The sequence below is a fragment of the Micrasema longulum genome, unplaced genomic scaffold, assembly GCF_059751315.1.
Source record: "Micrasema longulum isolate JH-2025_06_02 unplaced genomic scaffold, ASM5975131v1 h1tg001854l, whole genome shotgun sequence".
NCBI classification, from domain to species: domain Eukaryota; kingdom Metazoa; phylum Arthropoda; class Insecta; order Trichoptera; family Brachycentridae; genus Micrasema; species Micrasema longulum.
In genome coordinates this window covers 245,576-271,502 of record NW_028279028.1, presented here as the reverse complement: position 1 = coordinate 271,502, position 25,927 = coordinate 245,576, and the positions used below count along the sequence as shown (strand labels likewise).

Below are 25,927 nucleotides of genomic sequence, written 5' to 3'. Positions count from 1 at the left end.
ATGGATAAATTCTTATTTTAGAAATATGGAGAAAGGGGAGAAACTTCCTGACCCTCCGGATGGGTAAAGAATAGAAAAGGTTTTAGAGGAGAACAGTTGCAATTTAGGAAGTCTTATTTTGCATTTTACCAGAATGAGAGGCAAACGGCCTCTTAAGTCGGACTCTTTTGAGGAGGTCCTCCCGCCTGCAAAAGCACTGAGTTTGACCCCAAAAAGAATTCGGAGGAAACTATCAACTACATTTATACTGATAAAGATGCGGTCCATTTATTGTGCACATACAAAAAGACATTAAAAATTCTTCCTCATCTATCAACTGTCTAGATGTAGGCAAATACCTACATTACAACAATGTTCAAAATATTGTTCCTCGAGGAAGAATAAAAACCATAGGCATAATAGGGTGTCAGTTGAATTCAATTCTTTCTCAGCAGCACATTTATTTACTGAAAATCACTCTAAATGATCCTCATTCCAACGACCATTTTCCCACTATCCTAACTTTCTTTTTATCCCGAAAAAAGCCGATTGGCACAAATTTTCAGAATTCCTCGAAAAAAATATCTCTTTGTTAAAACCTATCTCTGACTCTAAAAGTACCTCCGATTGTTTTTCCTCGCTGTTAGACACAATAGTTGCAGCTGCGGAGGCTAGTATTCCAAAAACCAATTATTGCAGTGCAATCAGTCACGCGCCTCGGTGGGATGAGGACTGTACTAACGTTGTTAAGGAAAGAAAAGAAGCAATGAAAGCCTTCAAGAAATTTTTTTTTTGTCTGCTAAACACTCGAGCGAAAGCCAAAAAACTTTTCCGCAGCGAGAAACGTCAAGGATGGTACACAATTTGTTCTTCATTAAGCCCAGATACACCATTAACTTTAGTATGGGAAAATATAAAACGCTTCCGGTCTTCTTTTATTCAGCCCCTCTGAAGCCATCTAGGTCAGATTGGTTACAGGATTTCGTCAATAAGTCAGCTCCACCGTATGTTCCCAATGAGTATGAAGTACTATTATACAACCTTTTTGCCTTATTCGCGGGGTGTATGTTAAGTACTGAATTTACATTTTTTATACTGGCAACTCATAAGATTGTAAATATCCTGTTCCTAACTAAATCCTTCCTATTTCAAATTGTTGTTCTTCTACCATCCTGTGAGCAAGTCACATTGTGAAAAGTGTCTCTCTGATAAATCTTCATCATATCCTGCGTCTGCATACTTCGGACAAAGTGAAGCTAGTGCTATATATAAACAGCCTAAATTATACAACTCATCATCATCTACACGATGCCGGTATCCGTGCAAATAGCAAAAGTGAATTGTTTCATGAAAGAAACAATCCGAAGAACTTAAAAGTGAGTAAATAATTTCCATACAGTGGACAAAATTGTAATTTTCGCTGTTATTAGTGTACAATGCCTGAAAGGTATTGAGCTGACCATACAGTCACTCTTTGGTGAGTTGGCTGGCTTCCCGGAAACCGGAAATCTATCACAACAATATCATTGGTTGATTTAGAGGAGCTTGTGACATCATTTAAAGTAGTTTATTTTTATTAATTTTTTCATACATTTTAGAGAAACATCACCGAACAATTAAATGCTTTAATTTTTACTGGATGAAAGCCGAGTGAACACAGTTGAAATGCGATCTCCTAGACGAATGTATGGGAAATCAATGTATGACAGGGTTACGAATGATGAAATCAGGCGAATGTAAATCTGAGTCAAGTATAATTGATAAGATTAAGAAAGGGTCTCTGAGACGGTTTGGTCATCTAGAACGAATGGACGACGAAAGAATGGTAAAACAAGTATATATGGCTAAAATGGACGGTAACGTGAGACGAGGACGGCCAAGGAAGTTGTGGCATGATCAGATAAACCAAAATCAAAGTCTGGTCATGTCAAAAGCAGACAGAACCGAAGGGCATGTATGACAAGATGTATGAATGTGGAAGAGGCTAGAAATGTATGCCAGGATAGACGTGTGTGGCGGTTCATTGTTTCTGCCTACCCCTACGAGGAAATGGCGTGATGGTAGTAGTAGTAGTAATATTTTTACTGCATTTAAAAAACATGTTTTATAAATAATTTCTCATGGCACTGAACTTCCTCATTATGGCATGCATATTTTTGCTTCTTTTAATAATAATCTTTATGAACAATATTATGTTGCATAAAAACTTTGTGATTGCGAAACTGCGAGAGGTTGTTTTTTAAACTCATCTGTTTGGCCTATTAAAAATAAAATAAAACTATGCTAGGGCTTTCAGTATACAGATAGGAAAGGATGCTATTCTGCCATTGCATAAGAAAATGTTAAAGATAGTTGACCTTTGCAAGATGTTCTCCGGAGTGTTTTTGAAAAAGTTTTCTAATAAAAGCAAAATGTACCCCGAGTGCCGAGCATTTTGCCTGCGCACACTGATTTTTTAGCCTTTTTTTTGAGAGCAGATCTCAGCTCGGGCGTTACTGATAACCGATACTGAAGTAGAGAGCTGAAATCTACACTCTGGCATTTAAGCGGTTAAAAGCTGTTCCTCAACCAAGTATTGAAAAAGCTTCGATGTGAAGTATCCCACAGCGAGATTGAAATATTATAATTATGAAATGAAGACACATGTTTGAAAAAAGATTAATTTATTTATTTTAAATTTTAGACAAATAATTTGCAATACCCAATAATTGTTTAGTGTTGTCTTGAAAATAAATACTGCTGAAGAAATTAAGTATCGAGTATATATAAGTATTATATTAAGAAGCGAAACATATAATTTTTACTAGCTAAAATAAATCATATTCATGAAATATTAAATGAATATCTTTACATGGTAATTAGCTACTTAAATATTAATAGCACAAACACAAGATATGTTTAGGGAGAAGCTTGCAAAACTACAGCAAGCTAACAAGGAACCATATACTTCAGGCTCTTACAATATTCAAATTAAATTAAAATAATGAATCAAAAGCATAAAACAAATCAATTTAAAATAAAACATAAAAAAACAAGGGAAATGATAATTACACCTCACAGCGTGTCCGAAAGAACATAAAATAAAACAAAAAATAAAAGAAATAATTTTTAATATGAAAATAAAAACAAAATTATAAAAAATGAAACAATTCACATTCGTCTATAGTTTTAGCACAGTTATGAATATAAAATATATACAATTTGTATCGCACTAAATAAATTTTCAATTTAATATAAAGGGACATCTTAACATGAAACATTATGGCGTGGAATCCACAATTCCACATAGAAAACAATCAATTTGTATTAAACTTATAAATATATGCACAGAAATACATAATGATTGTTCAACAATGGGTCAAACATAAATATTACATTAACTTAAATGAAAATTTAGCGTAAACTCTCTAATATACAGCGGACCTTTTCCAATCAGTTAAATTGTAATCGACAATAGCGAATAAATATTAATGAGAACTCGTGTTTGAAATGCCATCTTACAAAAATATCATTGTAATAAATAGCCAACAACATAACATAATATACATTTTCTACTCGAACAAATGTTGGAATGTTAGCAAATCTAGCTCTCGCAGATGGAACCGAGTGTCCGCCCTATATCGGAGATTACGGCATCTTTTGTTCACAGCGTTTTAAAGGTTAACACCGCTGTTTTACCAATTCATATCATGTAGATTACTCTTAGATTCAGAAACAGCAAAATATAACATTTCACTCAATAATAACACGGAGTATAATAATATGCGCAACAGAACTAAATTCTTCCGTCGATTGAATAATTATTTTACAATATTCACTAAAATTACCGTATTCATTTTGAAACGACACATTAAAAATACAGTCACGCCCGCAAAGTTGAATAATACTACATTTTAATGTCCCTAACCGGTTCTAGGTAGATTAGAATAATTAAACTGTACGTAGATACATATTGCTTTTCAAATGAATGTAATTAAACATTACATTTTTAAATACACACAAATTTAGATTGTTATTCACATTAATTTATATTCTGATGATGAAAGAAACTGTATTTATTCGGAATCTAATTTTATGGGAGTGCTATTTTTAAATTCAGTGTTCACACTTCTAACGATCGGTACAACTTCGTCGGAACAAGGCGGGCGGGGAATATATTTCAATAATCTATTGCCATTGTGTCACTACTGTTGCATTTGACATGATAAATATTGATTTAATATTTCGCTATAAAATATTAAGTACATTATTAGCACATAGTACAGATATTAATGTCGCAAGAATTCGATGTTTAAAATATTATTTTGGAATTCTGATTATATTCATTGTAAAGATGAATTGAAATGTTAAAGGAACACAGAGCTACATTGGTAAATCTCAACGCTTTCTATGAATTTCTGATTGCAAATCTAATTCCTATGGCTACTCAATTTGAATACTAAAGTTCTACGAGACAAGACCCTGTTTCAATTGAGTGTTTATTATATAACATAGCCAGCCATCGTTGTCATTAAATTATTTCTCAAGAAATTACTGTCTTAATTTCGAGGATGTTAAAAAAAAAAAACTAACAATATGGCTAGAAAACTGAGAAATATAAATGTCTGAATCATTTTTAATAATTATTATTAAAACAATCCGTAAAACACTTCAATGTAAGAATGAATTTGTGTTTAAAATATAAACAAGTTAATCATGTACCCTTTTCAATAAGAAATGTAAAAATATATGAATGTTTAGCATTTTTAAGAGTACCTTTTTTTATAGGCCAAACGGTTGTGCTGGACAGCAATGGAATATTTTCAGCGATCAAATATTTATATTAATGGTACTATCTTTTATGCTTTGAAAATTTATTTCGATCATCGGCCCCAAGAGAGAATTTCAAAATTTCCCCTTGAGAACTCCAATTTAATGTTCAGTAATATTTTATTCAGTGTCGGTCTCGTGGTGTAATGGTCAGCGCGTTTGCCTACCGTGCAAGAGGTCTCGGGTTCGATTCCCAACATGGTTCATATGAAATATTTATTTTAAAGGGTGTTTTTACACTAGAATATTTCTCAGTCCCTGGACTGGTACCTGAAGCGTAAGACTGATCATCTTACCTTCATGTAACAAAAATGATCGAGATACGCCGCAATTGGTGTACCGATGCAGTGCCCTATGCACCATTAGGTGTGGAAAGGAAATGATTACTGTTTTTGTAGGAAAATTGGTTGGGATTTTTCCAAATATGCTAACATCTATCCAAAATAGGTTCGCGCGACAGTACAGTTTATCAAGTACACTTATTTGAATGCAAAATGCTTTTAGTTTCCGTATCCCGTCTGTTCAAATATCCTTATTTAATTTAATAAGTTGAGTTTTTGAAAAGTTGTAGCGGAAATGAAGAGATAATGGTTCAGAACTCCGTTGTTATTATTGGATAATGCGAGTAATATGCAGATTTCACAAGCAACGATGTTTAGACGACCGACGTCGGTCGGTTTGAATAAGCTCAGTGTAAGGTAAAGTATAAAAATAATTGACACCCTTAATAAATTCACTAGGCGAAATGTTAATTATTGTTCTAACACATCGATAGGTGCGAGATACATGAGGCATACAGGAACAAAAGGAAACTATCCACGAATACTCAAAAATAGAGTTTAAAATATTTATATTGGCGACTCCCATAGCATAGTGTGCTCAATGTGTTCTGTGCCATCAATTCACCACGGTAGTAATTAATTGGATTGTTCTCGGCCTGTTATGAAGTTTTACAAAAATAAATAATTGGCTCACTTTTCGATAGATGAAACTTGCCGACAAGGCGATGTTTCATCTCTGGGAAAATAATTGTACATTTATGCGTGTTTATAGTTTGAATTTCTTTCCAACATATTTTATATATCTCATTAATTACTTATTATATACCAATCCATGAAGGTCAATTCAATGAACTTGCCGATCGGTTTAAAATAATGAAAAATGTAATTGTAAACGAAATGCTTTTATACGGATTTTTCAACAATATTTCGAATAACACAAGTTCCATTATTGTTTCTATATGGCTCATACGCAGTAAGTACAGACTATATTATTTACACAAGCAGTTCTTATATCACATAGCTGTACAGATTACTCTCCAATAAATACACAATACATGGGACCCCTTCAGTTAGCGTTTATACACTAGTAACGTACAATTAGTCTTATAATAATTAAATGGCATGTATCAATATGACAATACAACTTTGTTAGTATTAACATTAATTACATTACAGCCTATGTTCATACATAGACGGTACACTTACGCTATTCATATTGCGTTAACAAAAATTCATTTTTAATGTCTGATATAAAAATAATTACATTATATTGTGTTTTGTAAATCGTGAAATTATTCATCATCATCTTCATCTCCCTATCCACACCCAGTGGTGCATAGGGCACTGCAATAACACAAACGCCACCAATGGACCGTGCAAACAAGATAATCTGCAACAATTTCAGATCGATAAATCGCTACGATATATTGTTACGTGTGTGGGAATCTTAATAAAATTGGTTTAAACAGTACAGAGAAGACATTCCTTATTGTTTACGTATTGCGTTATTATACTACGTATTACAAAATTAAGGCAATTTATCCCAGGAAAAATTTATAGAATTGTTTTTACCGAGGAAAAATGTAATTTAGTGGAATTAAATTGCATAAATTTCCGGTTGGTTCACAATACTTGTAGGCTTTATTTTTTGGTAAAATGTAAAAATAGCATAGATAATAAAGGAATTATTCTTACATAGAATGCCTGTATTGATTATTTTGAAGTTAAAATCTCGCCACTGTGAGTAATTAATTATCTATACTTTCTATCGTCGTATTTCTAATCGAGGTCATTGACAGTTACATTTAAAAATATTATCATTTGTTCTAGTTGTGAAAAAGTGTGAATTTTCCGGAAGAAATATTTGCGCTTATATTAATTAATTGATTAAATTACATATACTTTACATAAATCACATTTAGAGCGGGATCGTAACTAGCTCGAGTCTTACGAATTAGACCAATATACAACGGGACGTTGAGTAAAAATAGTAATTGAAAATTAATCGACTGGCTGCTTCGAAACAAACTTTTTTTTATACATTATTTAATGTGCATTCTGTAGGTGAACATATAATATAATCTGCGGCTTGGGTCTAGAAAGGCCAATGTCAGATTTCATATTTTTCTTGCCACCATTCCTGTTGAGGGTCAATGTCAATTAAAAAAACTTATATTGAACTATTTTATGCACACGCCCATATTTTTTTTTTTAATATTTGTTATCAAAGACGTCAATTAGTTCATTTTAGTACCAAAAAATGGCTAAATAATCACACTCCTGTGTAATATTACGATTTACGACATCGGCCCTTATAGATCCAAGCCACATATATATCGTCCGTGATACTGCAATACCGCGTAAGCTCGAATATTTACAAAAATGTTTTTATGGCATAAATTTATTATATGGATGAGCCGATAGTTTAAAATTATTGACATTTTTACTCTAAATAATGATAATTGTTTAAATACCCCAAAGGTATTTTTGATTGGTTAAAATCTAGTAGTGGTAGTAAAGTAATATAGTATCAGAACATTTTCAGGTTCCCCTGTCAAAAAATAAAATGGATAGTTGCGCGCGGTATTGTAGTATCACCGACAATATGATGAAAAAACACTATTTTGTGGGCAATACAGTTTATAAGGTATTTTTAAATTTTCTTTACAATATTTCAAGTGTATTTTTAAATACCTCTAAACTGCTTGAATACACACGCAATGTTGTTTCTCCTGTATACAGTAGTATTAATTTAAAAATCTCATGTTTAGTAAAAAAAAAAAATTTTATGTACACAAAATTTCTGAAGTTTTCAAATAATCCGTTAGTCAGCATGAGGATCATAGACTAAAAACAGCGATACATGCAGTGTCCAATTTATGCCCCTATGTATTATACAAATCAGAAACTGGGAGAATATTGTGTCAGGTGATACACAATTTGATTTAAAATCTTGTAAGCAAATAGTAAATTTTAGAACACGACCTAATGTTTATTCCATTTTTCACTCGCGAATACTGCGTGAGAGGAGTCACTATGATGTTGTTGAGAATGACAGATTCATTATATTTATTGCATACGCCCGCAGACTAATTATGAAACAGAAACATGTACATTTGGCCAGTTTTATAAAACATCCGTTAGTTAACTTTGTGGTGCCTCAGAAGTAGGTACCGGCAACTGTGAAGGAAATAAAGCTAAGACAACAAACTGACAGGTTGGCAACGCAGAGGATCGGTGACGTAGGTAAACATATAAAAACGCTCCCTCTCTTCTCCACCTTTGCAGCTCGCCACCTACAACCGAAATCCGAGATCTTCGCACTTTAAAATTATTATCAACCGCGTAGTAAAAATATACAAATTCTATCTTCAGTGCTCATTCGTATTAGGAATGTATTCAATAACGAATCTCGTTCATTTTTAATTGTATTTCATAGCTAATGCTATACTATGTCCTTTAAATAATGGTTAAATGGTAACTATCAGATTTCGAGGGGTTAAATAAATGCATTACAACCTGTTATCTTCAGAATCTCTGTCATATTTGACACTGACAGATATTTGGACATTGTTTTTTGATAATTTATTCTCTGCTTAGTTTATTTGGGATATGTGATTTATTTTTTATTAAATTAATTACCATTTTAATATTTTTTACTCCGCTTTGTATATGGCAAAGATTATACATGTTGTATTATATATAATGTAATGGCATCAATGGGTCTACCAGCAATCTTATATATTTTCACACTATATATTGTAACTTTTTTTTCGGTGATTTATATTTAAAAAAAATATATTATTAATTTACTTATATAAAAAATTGTCAAGATTTGTGATCAATGTGTTGGTTATTAATGTATAATATGTATTTAAATCCAGAATAAAGCAATGCGTAACGTTTGCGCTTAACAGATAAAAATTATTATAGACAATTGACAAAAAGACCGAAATTATTACTGAAATTTGAATTACGATCAAAATTCACCAGTGACCGTCTGTCGTCAACAAAATCGGTTTATAAAACACAACCGTCGGTAACGAACGGTTAAATGTTCTTAGAGCTGATGGAAATTTTACATATTATTTATAAAACTGGCCCAGTAAAAATTTGCAAATTAAGCTATAAGATTTCTATTTTAGAATAATGTTCAGATTTCTGATCTATATAATACATATTAACTTGGCTCGTAACCTCGTAAGTTGGCTACAAAGCAGTCCGGCGAAGTTTACATTAAGTATTGAGTATACATTTTTATACAACAGTTAAGAGATAAAATTGTAAGCACAAGCGACTACATATAGACATTGAGCATTCAAATTGCACTAATACGGTACACTCACATTCTCGGGATCGTTTTCCACACTGCGAGATGAAAAAAATAACATTTCACCTCGCCGCCACAATGTTTCGTCGGCAATATAAATAGTACTTATAATATCGTTTACAGTTTGTGGGAGACGTAAATATACACGGGCGCACTACACTCGGGGCGGTCCTTGCCCTACCCGGGGCGGTGGCTGCTCGGAAATTAATTCATAAAACATGGCAGGAAGACCGAGCGGTATCTCTGGAAGAAGAAAAATAACATTAATTCATTACAAAATAAGTCGAGATGTTTTTAGACAGGCTGGATTTACTCTTTAGAACCAAATCTGTTGAATGTTACGCAGAGTGTAAAGTGGCCACTTAAACCAGCCAATGACAGTTATAAACCCTGTAAATGCCTAGAGCTTCATATTCTTTTCAAAAATCTCTTCCCTCCCTCTCTTTTGCAACAAATTAAGATAAATATTTGTGTTTTTATGACTCTCCCAAATATTACAATTTTGGGGACCATTTTTTACGAGTTGTAAATAATTAATTATTAGGAAATGGGAATCAGCCACTTTGAAAATGAACCTAACTGACCATTATAAACACGTTTGAAATTCACACACTTATACAGAAATAAAAAATCAACTGGCATAAATACAAAAAATTAACTGCTCGGTTACTTCAGCTAAATTGCTACTGAAATAAGTTTATTTGTTTAGTATATTAACATATTTATACTGTGTATTTCTTATTATGTATATACATATATACGTGCTGTAACGTAAAACCCACGCACAAACTACGCATATGAGATTTTTGTTTTACTAACATTTTATTCTTTTTTACGTGCTGTGAGAATTTTTTTCAATAAGTTGTAGTACAGTGGGGAACAAACTACAGATTCGTAAGCTCGCAACACTAGCCACAGAAAAACAATCCAGTTAATCAATACAAACATATCAACAGAAATAAGCAGGGTAATACCGATGTCTAGACAATCATTGGTTGAAAATGATACGGCACCGGGAGTTCTTATAATAGCAACACAAAGCACTTATTCTCCTATGCGGGTATACATTATGACACCTAACTTACTAGGGCAGGTGCATCATAAAATTCTGAAATCTCAAAATGTATTGGCTGATTTTTGTATGTATTTATTTATTTATTTAAATGTACAATACAGCGCACTACAGTCAATTAAAATGTACATAAATTATATTACTAGGTAATTACAAAACATGCTTTAAAAAAGCACAATAGATAGAATAGAGTCCAACAGATGGTCCATAAAAACAATAGTAAACAAAGACAAACGAGGCACTAATACACATTATTATACATAGTTAAAGAGGAAGAGTCTAAAGCTGGTAATCCCAGCATGGAAAAGATCCACGCTCAACAGACCAATCATTCTCCCCACAGGCATCATCAACGGTAAATTTGTCCTGCATTCTGGAAGAACAAATGGTCTGTGTTGCCTAGCTCTTAAATAGTTGCTCGGTGCATATAATTTTATGCACTCCAAAATAATAATGTAATATACAAGAACTGTAATATAATGTACAATATTAGATAATATTTTATTTTAACACTTTATCTACATATATAGTTTATATATTGGCGGCCTCCGTGGTGTAGTGGTCAAGACGCTTGACTCACACATGGAAGGTTCCGGGTTCGATTCCCGGTGAGAACGCAAAAATTTAATGTGATTTTTCTCAAGCCTAGGTGTTCTGTGATGTAATTCACCACTGTAATTGGGCCTCCTGGCCTGTTGTGGTGCAAAAATAAATAAATAAATATACATATAAGGGCGGGCATATTGCCTTAAGGCAATATCTTCCTACCTACCCAAACCGTTCAGTTTGAGAAAATTACAAGTACATGGACATATTGAATCTTACAAAATTAGACAAAAATGAAAAACAAAGATTAAGAAAATAAAAATACATTAAAAAATTAACACTATACTATGAAGAGAGGAGAGGGGATGGGAAAGAAAGAAGAAGGATAAAGGAATAACTTAAATATTTAGATAGTGACATTTCAATCTTGACTTAAATGTAAATAATGTCTCTAACATTAGTGGGTAGATTATTCCACAATCGAGCAGCTACTACTGTGAAAGAGGAGGCAAGAAAATTAGAGCGATGAAAGGGTATTTAAAAGGGTTCTCTAGTCACTAGAACGAAGAGATAGTCCGTGTTGTGATAGAGGTAATAATGATAATATAACTCACACCAACTATGTGTAGAGTGTGCAGTGTATGTAGGTCGTGGGGACGAAGCCCTCTTGGTGTAGGTCGGCCCTCCGCACCCTCGTCCAGCCATCTCCCTGGTCCAGCTCCACTAGTAGTAATTCCTCCCCTTCTCTCATCCCCATGGAGCCCTCTGAGGTCGCTACAAATCAAATGTTAGATTAGAACAAAAAAATAAATAATAATCTGCACGCGGATACGCTTTAGAGGCAGTTCCTTAGTATTTGCATAAGTGCAGTACACTGCCAAGTAAAAATATGCGTACGTAAATTAGTAACTGACAGTAAAAAATCATATGTAATACTAAGAAACCGGGACTCTTTGCACCATTATATTTGTACAACATTATATTCAATACTAGCGCCCAATGATCTAGAGAGATCAACTCTAGTGATCGATATTCTCATCTTGTCTATGCATGCGCATGCGCAATCGTCACCGTGCATATTCTGTTTTGCATAATCTTTTACCCTGAATTTGTATGAAAAATACCATATCTGCTAAAACTATGATTTGAGTGAGATAGACTATAAGGTATGAAGCGGTGAATCGTGCGTCAGAGGGAGAAGACAATATACATACTCCAAGAATTGCCAACGCACGCGCAGATTTGAACCATGAGGTTCGTTTGTAACGTCACTTTGACCATGCCCAATGACAAAATAGCAGTACGAACTTAGTTGAATTAGTTACGTAAAATGTTAGTGGACATAAAGCAGTATGCAAACAAACACAATGGCAAATTTAGCGTTCCTTGTTCCGATGCGCATGCTGACATATTACTATCGCTCATTTACTATGTCAGACTTATCATATTGTTATAATACTATTTAACTTAATATACAAGTTGACAAAATGTAAAGAAATGCACTGCCAAGGTTTAGGGTCAGGAGCCGTCAGTGGTACGCCAAGTACACACAATATGCGTATTTATTGCGTATCACTTGTATTTAACACAATATAAGAAACAAAAATAAGTATTTGAGTCCTTATTATTTACTCGAGTTCAATTTTCAGACCATTTCTTCTTAAGAGTCGTAAATAACTCGCGCAGGAAAAATGCAAATTGAGTTGGATTTGAATATCGGGCCTTTGATCCGTGAGTCTGCAACACTACCGTGAGACGACAACCGCGTTCATAAAGTATTGCGCTATGCCTGAACATCGCCAAATACGCAAGACCGACAACAGAGGGCGCTGCCAAAATGCTATAAAAGGGGAACACGAGAGATCGTTCTTTTTTCCACTCCGACAGCCTCCAATCTGTTATGTGACGTTTAAGCTCCTGATTACATATTCTTGTCATTTGTAATTTCAGTGAGAATAAGTCTCACGCAAGTTATCCTAATCACTTATAATTTAATAATCAGTATAGTTTAACACCGGTTTATTTCCCAACAATATAACGAGGAAGTTCAGTGGTTTAAAAAAAAAATATTTGTTAATATCAAACTATGCCAAATTTAAAAAAAAAAAATTTGCATCGTATTATCAGAGCCATGTTTTTTTAAAAGTTTTGTAATTTTGAAATAACTCCGCCTGTGATGTAACAAGTCCCAGTCGGAGAGTTCTGCTGATTGGTGAGTTGGCATCCCTGAAACTGGAAATCTATCGCAACGCTCTATCATTGGTTGATTCTTAAGAACTTATGATGTAGTTCATTTTTGTTAATTTTTTCATACGTAAAAATATTTTTTTATATCCTATTTCCCATAACACTGAACTTTCTCATTCGTAATAATTAAAAATGTTAATTTCATGCAATATATGTGTTAAATGATTTCACCAATTCATTCTTTCTTTCTATCCCTGTAGATATAATGATTGCCGGAACAGCAGGCTTATTCCGTCACAATTTCGTTTCGTAAGTTCATTAGTTTGTCATATATCCATCTCACTCTGGCGCAATCGAAATCGTAATTCGCTCTTGTTCACTGAATGAATTTACAAAACGAATAAGTTACAGAATAAGGCCACAGAAGTGTATTTTGTATGTAACTGTATGCTTAGTACCTTCGAAGTGGTATAGGGCTTTACAGGTGCCTAGCGGTTGGAGGATCTCGGGCTCGTAGAAGTCGTCGGTTTCGGCGTCCATGTCACCGCCCCCGTCGCCCCCCGCGTCCGCCTCCCCGCCCCCCGGGCCTGCTGCCCCGTTACTGCCCCCCGGGCCCGCCCCCAGGCTGTTGTGGGACGTGCCCAGCCCGGACTCCGGACTGCCGCCAGATCTGGAACAAGATAAATTTTACCATTACTCCTGTGGGTAGAAAGTCCATAGATCAATGATACATACGCAGAAAATATGGATGTTTAAACATAGGCAGAATGGTGAATGTTACAGTTTGTAAAGCGGACACTTAAACCAGCCAATGGTAGATTAAAAGCCCTGTAAATGCCTAGACTTCCATAGTCCCTTCTCGAAAATGTTTTCTCTCTGTTGCAATAAATGTTTCTTCTGATGTATAGATCTATATAGTTTCTCCATTATTTAAATATCTACATCTCCAAAGAACTGAACTACTAAGTGAGGAGCACGTAAGTGTCTTTAAATTATTATATTTCAAACAAACACAAAATGTTAGAAATGAATATGCGTAATTATATCAGCCTAGTTAGATTCCCAAGTTCAACATAAAAATATTTTTTACAGGGCGATATTTTTTAGTTCCCTTTCCTAACAGTAACTGAGACCAAAGGAAAAGAAATGAAGAGAAATAAAGAATAAAGTTATTGCGGCAATACAACGAGCCGTAGATGCTCAGGTAGACAATTGCGAGCGCTAACCAAAACCGTCCATTACAAGTTTGTTATTAAACTAAAAACCAAACTAAAACCAAACCAAAAATTTGGAACGCTTTTGTCCTATGCTTAAGGGCTTCTCTAGAGAATTATTACTTTCTACGGGTTAAATAAAACTTTTGTATGGATACGCCATGCATCTGCTAGCCTTGTTTGTCCGTTTCTAGCTCATGTTGTTACGCAACATTATACATAGGGAAGTGTAGTCCAGAGGAGAGAAACACTTACCCGTGGTGAGGTTGCGGCGTGTGTGGTGCAGAATGCTTGGCTTGTCCGACACTACTATCGCTGGCTGATCTTGACAGGGACTCTTCGTTACTGCCAATGGAATGTCTGCAAAATATGTGCGCAAGTTCAAATGTTTGGTGAATCCTCATAAGCAGTTGTCAATATACAGGGCTGTCTAAATATCAGTACAACATCAGGGTTGGCTGACCTATTTCAAAGTGGATGAGGAAGCACTTCTTCCAGCGATGCTTTGACATTTCTATAGATTTCTAGTAGAGCATTTGTCCGACCCCTGCCAATAACTCATCTACACAGCACATGAACTCATTGTCGGCGAAAAAATAATTTCTACTGAAATGTTCCTCGGAATAGCCGGTTGTCACTGTGGGCTAAATAAGGTGAATATGGGAGGTGTTCAACAAATTCAAACCCAGCTTTATGACTAGTAGCCGTTGCTTTGTGTGCTGGAGCTTGTCCAACATTTTGCGGTGGTCAGCGGCCTGTTGTAACTAAAGTTTTGAACTGAATTCACTCAGTAGTTTACGCATAGACATATTAGGCAACACAATGCGTACAAATCAGCTCGAATGGTCCACTCATAACAGGTCAAGGGTGAAGCGTATCAATCAACCTTCGTCATGCATCCAAATGTTCAACTAATCGTAATCAACTGTGCTAGGAAATGAGTATCAATTTGTGGTAAAGAGCGGAGTTCGAAGTTCAAACCTCTAATCCGTGAGTCTGCAACACTAGCGTGGAACCACATCCCAGTTTACTTTCATTATAAATATACCCCACTGGGTAAAATTTGTTTTGGTCATACTTCAGATCAGATAGTGGATGCTGCAATGCTGTCTGACAAAACTAAATTGTAGGACCCAGTTGTTAATAGTCAACAGGTCTTAAAGTCTCGCTCAAGATGTAAAGTAAAGTGGTACCTATGCCCCCCTCCGTTGAGGCCGGAGTGAGGTGGCTGAGTGGCCTCCCCCGAGGCGGCCTCCAGCCAACCCGTGTACCGAGCCAGCTCCCCGCGTAACTTCTCCAACTTGTGTCCGCACTCGTTTAGCTGACCTGGAAACATTTAATTATTTCATGTATAATAAAATAACCACAAAGAAGTTAGTGCTTCAAATACAAATTTTGTATTTCATGAATGTTTATATGCAATATATTCATAATTAAATATTTCGGTACATCATCTCATAATGTATATATCGCACCCCGGGAATAACAGTGGCACAACTCTAAAAACTAATTTTTACAGAAAAGCGGTTACAGACACTTGCATTCTTAATAAAATAACATTTATTTCCAAGAACAAAGGCACGATTTAAAGTCCACTCGCTTATGCCATCTGGTTTTAAATGTTTTCAGAAATAACAATGGCATAATTATTACTATTTTTTTATATCTTTAGCTTTTTAATCTTTTTTTTCTATTGAATATGTTCTGTAACTTGAATTATAAAAATAAAACTTTTATTTTATTTGTTGGTTGGAAGAAATTGCCATTTGGCAATAGGCCCGCCAATGTACAAATAACATTATGTACAAAAAGTTAAATAAATAAAAATAATGACCATTGTGTCTTGAATTTGAGTTAAAAAAAATATGCATAACAATGTCATTTTTGCTTTTAAGGCCACCAATTATGCAGTTAATTGTGCGGGTAGAAAATATGTACAGGAAAATTTAATATATAATATAATCATAAATTGAGTGGAATATAGTAAAATATTAATTTTATGTATCTTTTAACGAGGATGGAGATTTTTTTCTACCCATTTACGGGTTCATGAACAATTATTGCTCTTATCACCATCATATTCCTATCACCACCCCGGGTACACGGGCTGCTGCTGCAGGCTGCTGCATCATTTCTGCAGCATTCATAAACCAAATTTACCATATCTCGATCGTTCGTTATATGATAACAATAATTATTATGCTCAAGATCCAGTCCAAGCATCGTAAAATATTTTAGGGTTCTAATATTGAATGTCGACCTTGCGAGGAATCAAACCTGGGACCTCGAGCATGTTAGCTAAATGCCCCAAACGCTAAACTACGAGGCGGACTTATCTCCGGAAGTAGCCATTGAGTGTAAAACACCTATCCAGAATCTGGTTCTATTCCATACAGAGAGAATTCTTGTATTCTTTACCTGTGGGGACACGTTACTCTTTTACTTCACATAAGGAAAATTGAAGAAATAACAAGATGAATATTATCATTACCTTCGACAGTCATGGGGTCACCGAGGGCGGGATTACCTTCGTACACTCCTTTCATTTTCATAAGACCGTCCATAGCAGCTTGTTCTTGATTTACCTGTAATTAATATTCATAGAACTTTTCATTTGAACAGATTGAGTTTCTCCGCTGACATTTCTTGGTGGAACGGATTTTAATTATATTTTTTAAATTATGAATCTTTCCTCTGACTGGTGATGACGAAAACCAGCCAGTGTTGAAAAATTATTACAATGTTAATTTTATCTACACATTTACGCCCAAGGGGCATTTACAAAAATAATATTGGTACAAACAGTAAAAATAAAAAAGAACATAAACTAGATAAACCGAAAAAGTATGCTGTGAACATAAAAATAAAACCTCAGATAGGAATTTGCTCAAAAAAAAAACAGCCAGCCAGAAACCAGCTGTTAAAAACCTGCTTTATAAGAACCTGCTGACAAGTTGTATGTATGCAACTCAGCAGGACTTTAATTTAAGACTATTTTGTAAATATTTTTGAAAAAAAAAAAAAAAACTTTTCTGTATAATGCCAACTAAGAACTTTAGCAGAAAAAATAGAGACAAATTTAAGGAAAAATTGTCACTCCTTTTTAATTTCGGTAGGTATAGGAAAATTAATCTTAAAATTCAAAAAGGGTTAAATTTGGCAAACTTATTTAATATTCATTAATTTTCAGTGATGTAAGGAGAGCGTTTTTCTAGTACCTGTCGTTTTAGTTCCTGTACTTTAGCCGCAAGCTTTTTCCGTCTCTGGTTTGGTGGTAGATCTCCGTAGTCCTCCTTTCCGTCCATAGATATATTATTCTGAAAAAAGATTTTACAATAAATAAGTTTATAACGGTAAATGGTTATTAACAGTGACACACAACAAAACATCATCGCTAATTTATTTTACTAACACAAAATATTAATTATAAATATTAATAATATTAAATAAATATTATTTATTAATTTTAAGCCTTAACTCTATGGGCATTGGTTAACCAGAGATAGATCAGAATTTTAAAATTATTTACAACTCAGTTTTTGCTATAATCTTATTTTGTGATTTGATTAAAAGAATCATATCCCTTCCCCTCTAATGCGATAAATTTTCGATCCGAGATGTTTTTTTTGCTATTTGTATCATATGGTACATCTTCCTAGTCGGTTCCTCGGTTACGAGGATCGTGACCATCATGCTCCCGGACGAGTCTCCACCATCCTTCTCGGTTCTCCGCTATTCTCGTGGACTCATATAGGGTGGCACCTGGGACTCTCTCGATTACATCCGTACACCTCATTTGTAAACGTCCCCTTCGTCGACTAACATCGACCGTTCTAAGCATGATCTGTCGCTCCAGACTGTCTGGCCCTGCTCTCACAGTGTGCCTAAAGAGACTGAGGACGCGCTGCTCGCATTGTGTGGAGACGCCGAGTTCACTCAGTAAGGACTTGTTGGTTCTGTGCTCAGATCGATGTATTCGCAGCAGTCGTCTCCAACACCACATTTCAAACGCGTCGGTCCTCTCACATTCCCTGGACCTCACTGAAGACACGGAACACCAGCGATCTGACCAGCCTCACGTTGGTTGGTAGCCCTTGTAATGTCACGACTCCACCATATGATACATGGGCAGCTGTGATTAAAGCACTGGTTGCTATAACTTGATTTTTAATTATGGAGATATGAGATGGTCATATCTTATTCTTAAATTCATCATATAAATCAGTCCACAATATCAAGTTTATTTGTAGCTGCTCGTCGAACTATTATTGACAATTCAATTCCATAAATTAAAAAAATACTTGTTTATTTTTATTACCATATACTTGTTTTTTATTTTTTACTATTATATCAAATTGCATTGTAGTATTGGCAAATACGCATTTCATAGCTACATATTTTTATTTCTTATTTTTTCGTGATAATATATGCTTGCTTGTTTATTAATTTAACTTAAAAATGTCTTTCTTGCTTACCGTAACACTTTATTTATTGTTTGCTTTACAGAATTAATTTCATTAGCTTAAATTTTTAGTTTTTTTTTGTTTATATGCTTACTGTTTTTTCTTGCATACCTTTGTTATTGTTTTTTTTTTTTTACTTTGTAAAACTTTTTATTATATCCTTTTTAACTAATTTCACATATTTTTTCTGTATATTCTGTGTTTATTATTTAGTATGTTAGCATGTATTTCATTTTTATTTTTTGTAAATGCCTTTTGAGCGTTAATGAACAAAATAAATAAATAAATAAAGTAACAAATTGAGTCTGGGACTTGATGCATACAGGGCTGTCTCTGATGTAGGAGTTCTCAAGGCCACAAAATTTGGGGCTCGTTTTAGAAAGCAAAAAATAAATAAAAAATTGTCATGACATTTCGAGGTCCCCATCAGTCAGGGTCCCACGTGCCCTTATGGAAAAGACAGCCCTAGATGCATGTCAGTGCAATGCGCTAACTATGAAATCTCAAATCTGAAAAGATAATAAAGGTTATTAATAAAAATCGTGTTTGTATCTGAAAAAAAAACTGGATGAATATTACTTCAGACATAAAATACAATAAATCTTAATATCGCTATAAGTTTTTCTATTTTAATTATGACTTAACTCTGTTTTACCCAAGGCCACAAAAGCTTAATTTTTCTATTGCTATAGTTTTGACTAAAATGGGGTTTGATAAGCGACCAAGCATAAGCGACATACCTTGATGGAATTGCACGCCTCAATCAACTTCTGTCAGTCCGTATGACAATGTTAGCGAGTTGGTAAGCGTGAAGAAATACAAATAAACATTTTATATATAATACATACAGAGGCAGCAAAATATAAATTACAAGCCACAATATACATGCTGACTAAATCTATATTAAAAAGCACCGTTTTATAAGAAATATTTCAATGGTTGATATCGCTGTTGAATAATATTTTGATTCATACTTTATTCATTTTTGTACGAAAGTAATTTTATCTCTTTGAGACAGACTAGTGAAATAAATCGATTTCATAGATGCTACGCAGTAGAGAAATTATGCATCTATAAAAATATATATTACATTTTTTTAAAAAACAATAATTGAAAATTAACCAGCATTTTCTATATTTTACAGGAGATGAAAAATACAAGGTTTATTAATAATCACAGGGATATAAAAATGTTCACCCCCTTTTTTCAAAAATTAGTAGCTATCGAAACACATTTAAAAATGAATGTGACTGAAATCGACGACAAGCGAGATATCTCGAGCATGGTACAGAGCAACTTGAACATTTGCATGTAAATATCTGGAATGTGTTTTACTGCCAACATAACACACTCGCCTAAAATTAATAGAGATACCATTCCACTTTTGATTCCGCATGATATCCTCGAACTAAACGTATCTCTATTAATAGTATTTTTCTTTCACAAAAGCATTTTAAAATATGCTGAATTTGTCTGGCATTAAAAACGGTTAACAATCGAAATATACAGAAATTCAAAAAAAAAAAATAATAAATTAGGGAAGTAATGAGAACGAATATATATTTTTGTAAATGTTTCACTGTCATTTTTTTCATATCATGAATATTGATAATCGGAGCATACTTTTTACACTTTTCTTTAATCCGTGGAATTATCTACAAATCTAAAATTGTACGGGGCTTTACTTAACTTATATTTAACTTAAGGCTTAACTTTTATTTATCAGAAGAAGGGAAGATGATAAGTCAAATGAAACAATAAAAAATAAAGTAGTGGGAAAAAATTATAATAAAAATTTGTCAATCTCCTTTATTTAATGAATTTTTCGTTGTATGAATATGTCTACTTTTTTATTACAATTTCGTATAGAAATTTGAAAGATGAACATTAAAGTGAGTATAAAGAACTTTAAAAATAAATAATGCCCTTAAATTGATGTACAAAATACGGAGCTACATAAATTAGCCATAATTATAATGCCACATTATGTGCGTAGACCCAAAGATGGGCGCCGAGGATACCATTTTAAAACAAATAATTTAATCTCTCTTCCAGTGTTTTTAACCATTGATTCCAACGAATGTAAGTAACCGCATGCGTAACCAAGGAAAAAAATAACAAATGAACAAGGCGATAATTCTATTTTCAAATAATCTACTTACATGTTGATATAAATAGATGTTGTTGGTATATTTGGAAAGATTGTATAGAGCAGCGATGATGTATCCAAACCCGGGTGAAGGGGAATCATTATCGGAGAGATGGAGGGGAATATGTAGAGGAGAGGGAGAGAGAGGGGAGGAGCGACACCAACAGAAAAAAAACAATGTTAATTATATGATGCATATAAATATGATCAACACACATAAGGGAAGTTGACATAAAAATACTATGCATATTTTCAATATAAGGTCAACTGGGCCCTTTAGGTTATCGCTCAAAATAAATTTACTAAAATAATTATGTTAAATACATTGTATCGTATTGATTCAAAATTGAGTTATACTAGGTGTTATAAGTTGTGTCCGTTTTTTTATGAATTTAAAAATGAGCACCAAATGTAAAACAAATTGGTAAAGGTCATTGAATAGAAAAAATTCTGCTCTACAAGATACTGTGTTTGCTGTTACATATATTATTTGATTTGATAACAAGCCTTCAAAATGAAGTAGATGAAAGTGAGTATTTTCGACGCCTGCCTAATGAAATAAAAGTTGAATTTTTATTTTTTACTCGTTGTGTCCTCTTGTTCTCTGAAGAGATGAATTTTTCTGTCTGTTTATTTCCAAATGAAAAGAACGAGAGGACACAACCAAAAAGTCAATGTATTCTGCTTTATTATTTTACAACAAATTAGCCAATAATTCAAAGCATCTTTGCTTTATCAAACTTTCATGTCTGAGTTGAGGTTACCATTGCTCTCCACCAGAAAGACAATTGCTGACCTCACTTTATTGCACAGAGTGATATGCACCATAGTAGATTGCCCGAAATTACTGTCCCTGATAAACTTCCGTGTACCCTCAAGAACCACCAGACTCCGAAACATGTTCCAGTAGGAGTACAATAGGTCAAACTTCACCCGCCATTCTCCCCTCCCCACCCCTAGTGAGCATCCACAGAACAGCTAATAATTGAACATAATTATGCAGAAAGCAGCCAGTCCACAATTTAAAAAAAAAATAGATATTTATGTTATCGTGTGCAGTAAGGTCAATCCTATGTTTTGCTAAAAACAGCCAAACCGCTGTCACACAAAAAACTGTATTAATCACCTTCTGAAAATGGTGTCGATCACAAAAACGGCATTTCTAAATTTCCAAAAAACACCCACAGCACTAGACAAATCTAACTGTACATTAAAAATCATTAAAACTGGTCAAATACATTAGATTCTTATTTGTAATGTAAAAAAACTAGCGTATTCATTATTTATCATTTGTTATAGTCAAAAACATTCCAACTGTGTAGATTCGATTATTCTCTCTTTTCACAAAAGAGCTATTATCTCAGTTTCACTTTTCTATGGCTGGCTACTTTCTGCATAACTACGTTCAATTATGCTGAGCTGTTGGACTTGCTCCACACCACTCCTGCTGCTATCAAATTAGCTGCCCTATCCATCGAATGGCCATCCCTCAATTCTCCCCCATTTAATGTGTTTCTCCATTCATCTTCACTTTATTTCCTTTTTCTTTTTTTTTCTTTTCAGAATGAATCACATGTTAAGTGTAATAGTTATGATTTAATTTTTGTTATTTTCTGTATTTTTTATGTACTTTTTACTGTATATTGTAAGAGCCCTCTGGGCATTTATTAAATAAATAAATCTTCCATAGTACACTGCGCAAATATCGCAAGCAGCTTTGCTTGAACGCAAACAGGTGTCGAAAATGCTCACTTTCATCTTCTAGGCATTCCATTCAGAAGGCTTGTAATCAAATAAAATAGTATATGTAATGTAAAAGCGAACCAATATCTTGTTAATCAGAAATTTATCTTTGGAATAACGTTTACCATTTTGTTTCACTTTCAAATTTACAAATGAGCACTCGGTGCTCATTTGTAAATTTGTGAAAAACGGATACAACGTATGTTATAATAAACTAGTATGAAACTTGATAAAAAATAGTTGAGTATTTTTGTATACGCATAGGGCCCTGCATTGTTGGTAAACCAAATGCAGCGTATGCAATGTAATGCATTTATTTTTATATAGTTGTACAAATAAAATTTGAACACCTAGTTATACCTCAACTAGTAAACAATACAAAAACAAAACATTGTTACAAAAAATATTTAGATCATCAGTTAAATGAAGGTAAGGTGATCAGTCTTACGCTTCAGATATGAAAAAATCCAAGATCAATGGAATATTGCAGTTCAAACAACCTTTAAAATCAATATTTCATGTCCACAATGCCAGGAATCGAAACTGTCCATCCAAAATAAGGATGATTTGAGCCATTATATTAAGTCCTTGAATGAAAACGAATGAACTAGAAATTTTGCTTTTAAATCTTGAGGCAACTGAATATTTAAATACTTGAAATAGGTACATATATTATGTATATATTGGTAAAAAATCAACCATGCTAAAATCATAATCAAAATATATTTTTATGCACTACATTATGCAATTTGGTTGCACATAAGAGTCACAATTATCTAAACTTAATGCAATGTGTAATTGATGTTGTCCAGTTATTTTATTTATTTATTTTTTACCATCCCTTATCTGCATCTGATGATGCATAGAGTGCAACAATTAGAATATAAAATATGTAAAAAATCTAATATGACATACAGTGAATCCTCTATATTCGTCAACCCCCAACCCATTTTTTTTCTCCCCTATTGGTTAGTATTTAACGTATTCGTCGTCACTCCCACCGCCGGCACCGGTGCTGAGTATGGAATTATTTTTGGCGGTTTTGTTTCAACTGATATTAACTCTTGTTCCTAACATTAACCTTCCTGAGGAGGAAGAGGTTCCATTTCTACTACTATGTATATCTGTTAGTACGATAAAGTTAAAGGTTAAACAATTTTTTTAGGAGTTATAGTTAGAAACACATCAATTAAAGTTCAGTTATTTTTTATGGGAAATCATTACTATATTTGTCGTAATCTACATTCATTAGACTTCCAAGAAAAGATTAATGACGAATAAAGAGGTTCCACCGTATTCGTCTTATTATATTGGTCGGTCAATCCAAAAAGTGGAATAATCGGGACTCCAGTGCAATAATTTTTTGATTTGTAAATTCTTATAATTGAAGCGTTGATATAAAAAAAAACACATATCAGTTTAATTCTTTTTTACTTTCACTGGAGAACATTCAGAATTACACTGCTATTTAGTACATTAAAAAATCACACATAACAAATTGTATGTAAAATCTAAAAAGATGCAGTAAACCCTGCAGTGCATTTTTAGTTCCAAAAGTTCTGAAATGTGTTGTTTTTTATATGCCTTCAATTAATATCATAACTGCGATCCAGCAGAACCAAAAATGTATAATTAAATAGACATGTTACAAGTGAAAAGAAAATGGCATTTAATTTGTGCATTCCTTGCGCAGCCTTCCTTGGCTTCATTCTCAACGGACCAAATGGATAAACAGTGACGCTACGCATAAAAATGTTGTGTGTGGTGTGAAATGCTTTAGTTAAACTATAACTGTGAAAAACAGAACGGCCAGTGTCGTTGCTGTGGTAACGAGTTACACAAAATACGAACTAAGGAAATGTGTAATCTCCTTCTCGCTCATACTAATGTTTTCGTTGTTTGTTGGGGGCAACGCAATATTTGATAAATAATCATCAACCATGTAACGTGTCTATTTGTAATATCTCAGTGACTTAACCTCACAAAATGGGACATTAAGTACATATTAAAATAATATTATATGTATTATATCCATACACAAATTTTGGTTCTGAACATTTGAATATCGACGCTGAAAAGGAAAAAGTTACCAAGGGACATGTAGCAACTTTCTAGAAGAGCCAATTAAAGTTAACTAACTAACTAACTAACCATCACGCCATTTCCCCAGAGGGGTAGGCAGAGAGGATAGAACGCCACACCGCTCTGTCCTGGCACACTTCCTTTGCTTCCTTCACATTCATACATCTTCTCATGCACGCACGTCGATTATTCCGACTTTTCACATGACCACTTTCAAGAATTTGTTGTACTTGATCATGCCATGTCTTTCTCGGCCTTCCTCGACTTCTACAACCAAACACATTCGCATCATAAATCTTTTTAGCCGTTCTTTCATCATTCATTCGCTCCACATGACCGAACCATCGCAAAAGACCTTTCTTAATTTTGTCGATAATGCTTAACTCAGCCTTGCATTCTGCTCTAATTTCGACATTAGGGCACCTATCATACATTGTTTTTCCGCACATTCGCCTGAGGGATCGCATTTCAACAGCATTCAGTCTACTTTCGTCCCTTTTTTTCCAACTCCATGCTTCGCTTCCATACATTAGGGTTGGTACCAGAACTCCATTATGAACTGCTAATTTAGCCTCTTGCGATAGACACTTATTTGCTACGACAGACTTTAAGGCACCATTAACTCTGTTACCGGCACTAACCCTCCTTTCAATATCCTTGTCCATATTTCCATCTCTAGTAAACATACTACCCAGATATACAAATTCTTCGACCTGTTTCAAACTATCTCCATTTACTACAATCTTACATTCAGTCATAGTTACATTTCTTTCAAAGACCATGACGTTCGACTTTTGCACATTCATTAGCAAATCACTCTCCTTGCACACTTCGTAAACCTTTGTAACCAAGGATTGCAGTTCCTCTTCGCTGTCAGCTAGGAGGACTGCGTCATCGGCGTACAGAAGGCAACTGACAGTAAGATTACTCATTTTCGCTCCCACATCCATACTTTTCAATTCTCTCATACATTTATCCATGTATATGTTGAATAACCACGGTGACATTACACATCCCTGTTTGACTCCTTTAGGGATGTCAAACCAGGAAGTTAATGACCCATTTACCCTCA

The 25,927-nt window shown here is 34.1% G+C and overlaps 1 protein-coding gene across 3 annotated transcripts in view; it reads right to left on the bottom strand.

Annotated features, from left to right (window-relative positions):
- Nucleotides 1-3,074: 3,074 nt before the first annotated feature.
- LOC148273735 (formin-binding protein 1-like) overlaps nucleotides 3,075-25,927 on the bottom strand; it is a 180,848-nt gene continuing 157,995 nt past the window's right edge. The window contains exons 9-16 of one of the 3 annotated variants that reach the window (XR_015824495.1): nucleotides 17,637-17,735; nucleotides 16,910-17,003; nucleotides 15,612-15,744; nucleotides 14,674-14,778; nucleotides 13,663-13,874; nucleotides 11,632-11,791; nucleotides 9,416-9,642; nucleotides 3,075-6,459 (exon numbers count right to left, since the gene is read on the bottom strand). Coding sequence is in view for 2 of the 3 variants with exons in the window: in XM_088238300.1 (XP_088094426.1) it covers nucleotides 11,637-11,791; nucleotides 13,663-13,874; nucleotides 14,674-14,778; nucleotides 15,612-15,744; nucleotides 16,910-17,003; nucleotides 17,637-17,735 (798 nt within the window). In the remaining variant the exon portion in view is untranslated. Of the gene's footprint in view, nucleotides 9,643-11,631; nucleotides 11,792-13,662; nucleotides 13,875-14,673; nucleotides 14,779-15,611; nucleotides 15,745-16,909; nucleotides 17,004-17,636; nucleotides 17,736-25,927 lie in introns of all 3 variants that reach the window. The other 2 variants (XM_088238300.1, XM_088238301.1) reach the window with 2 other exon arrangements.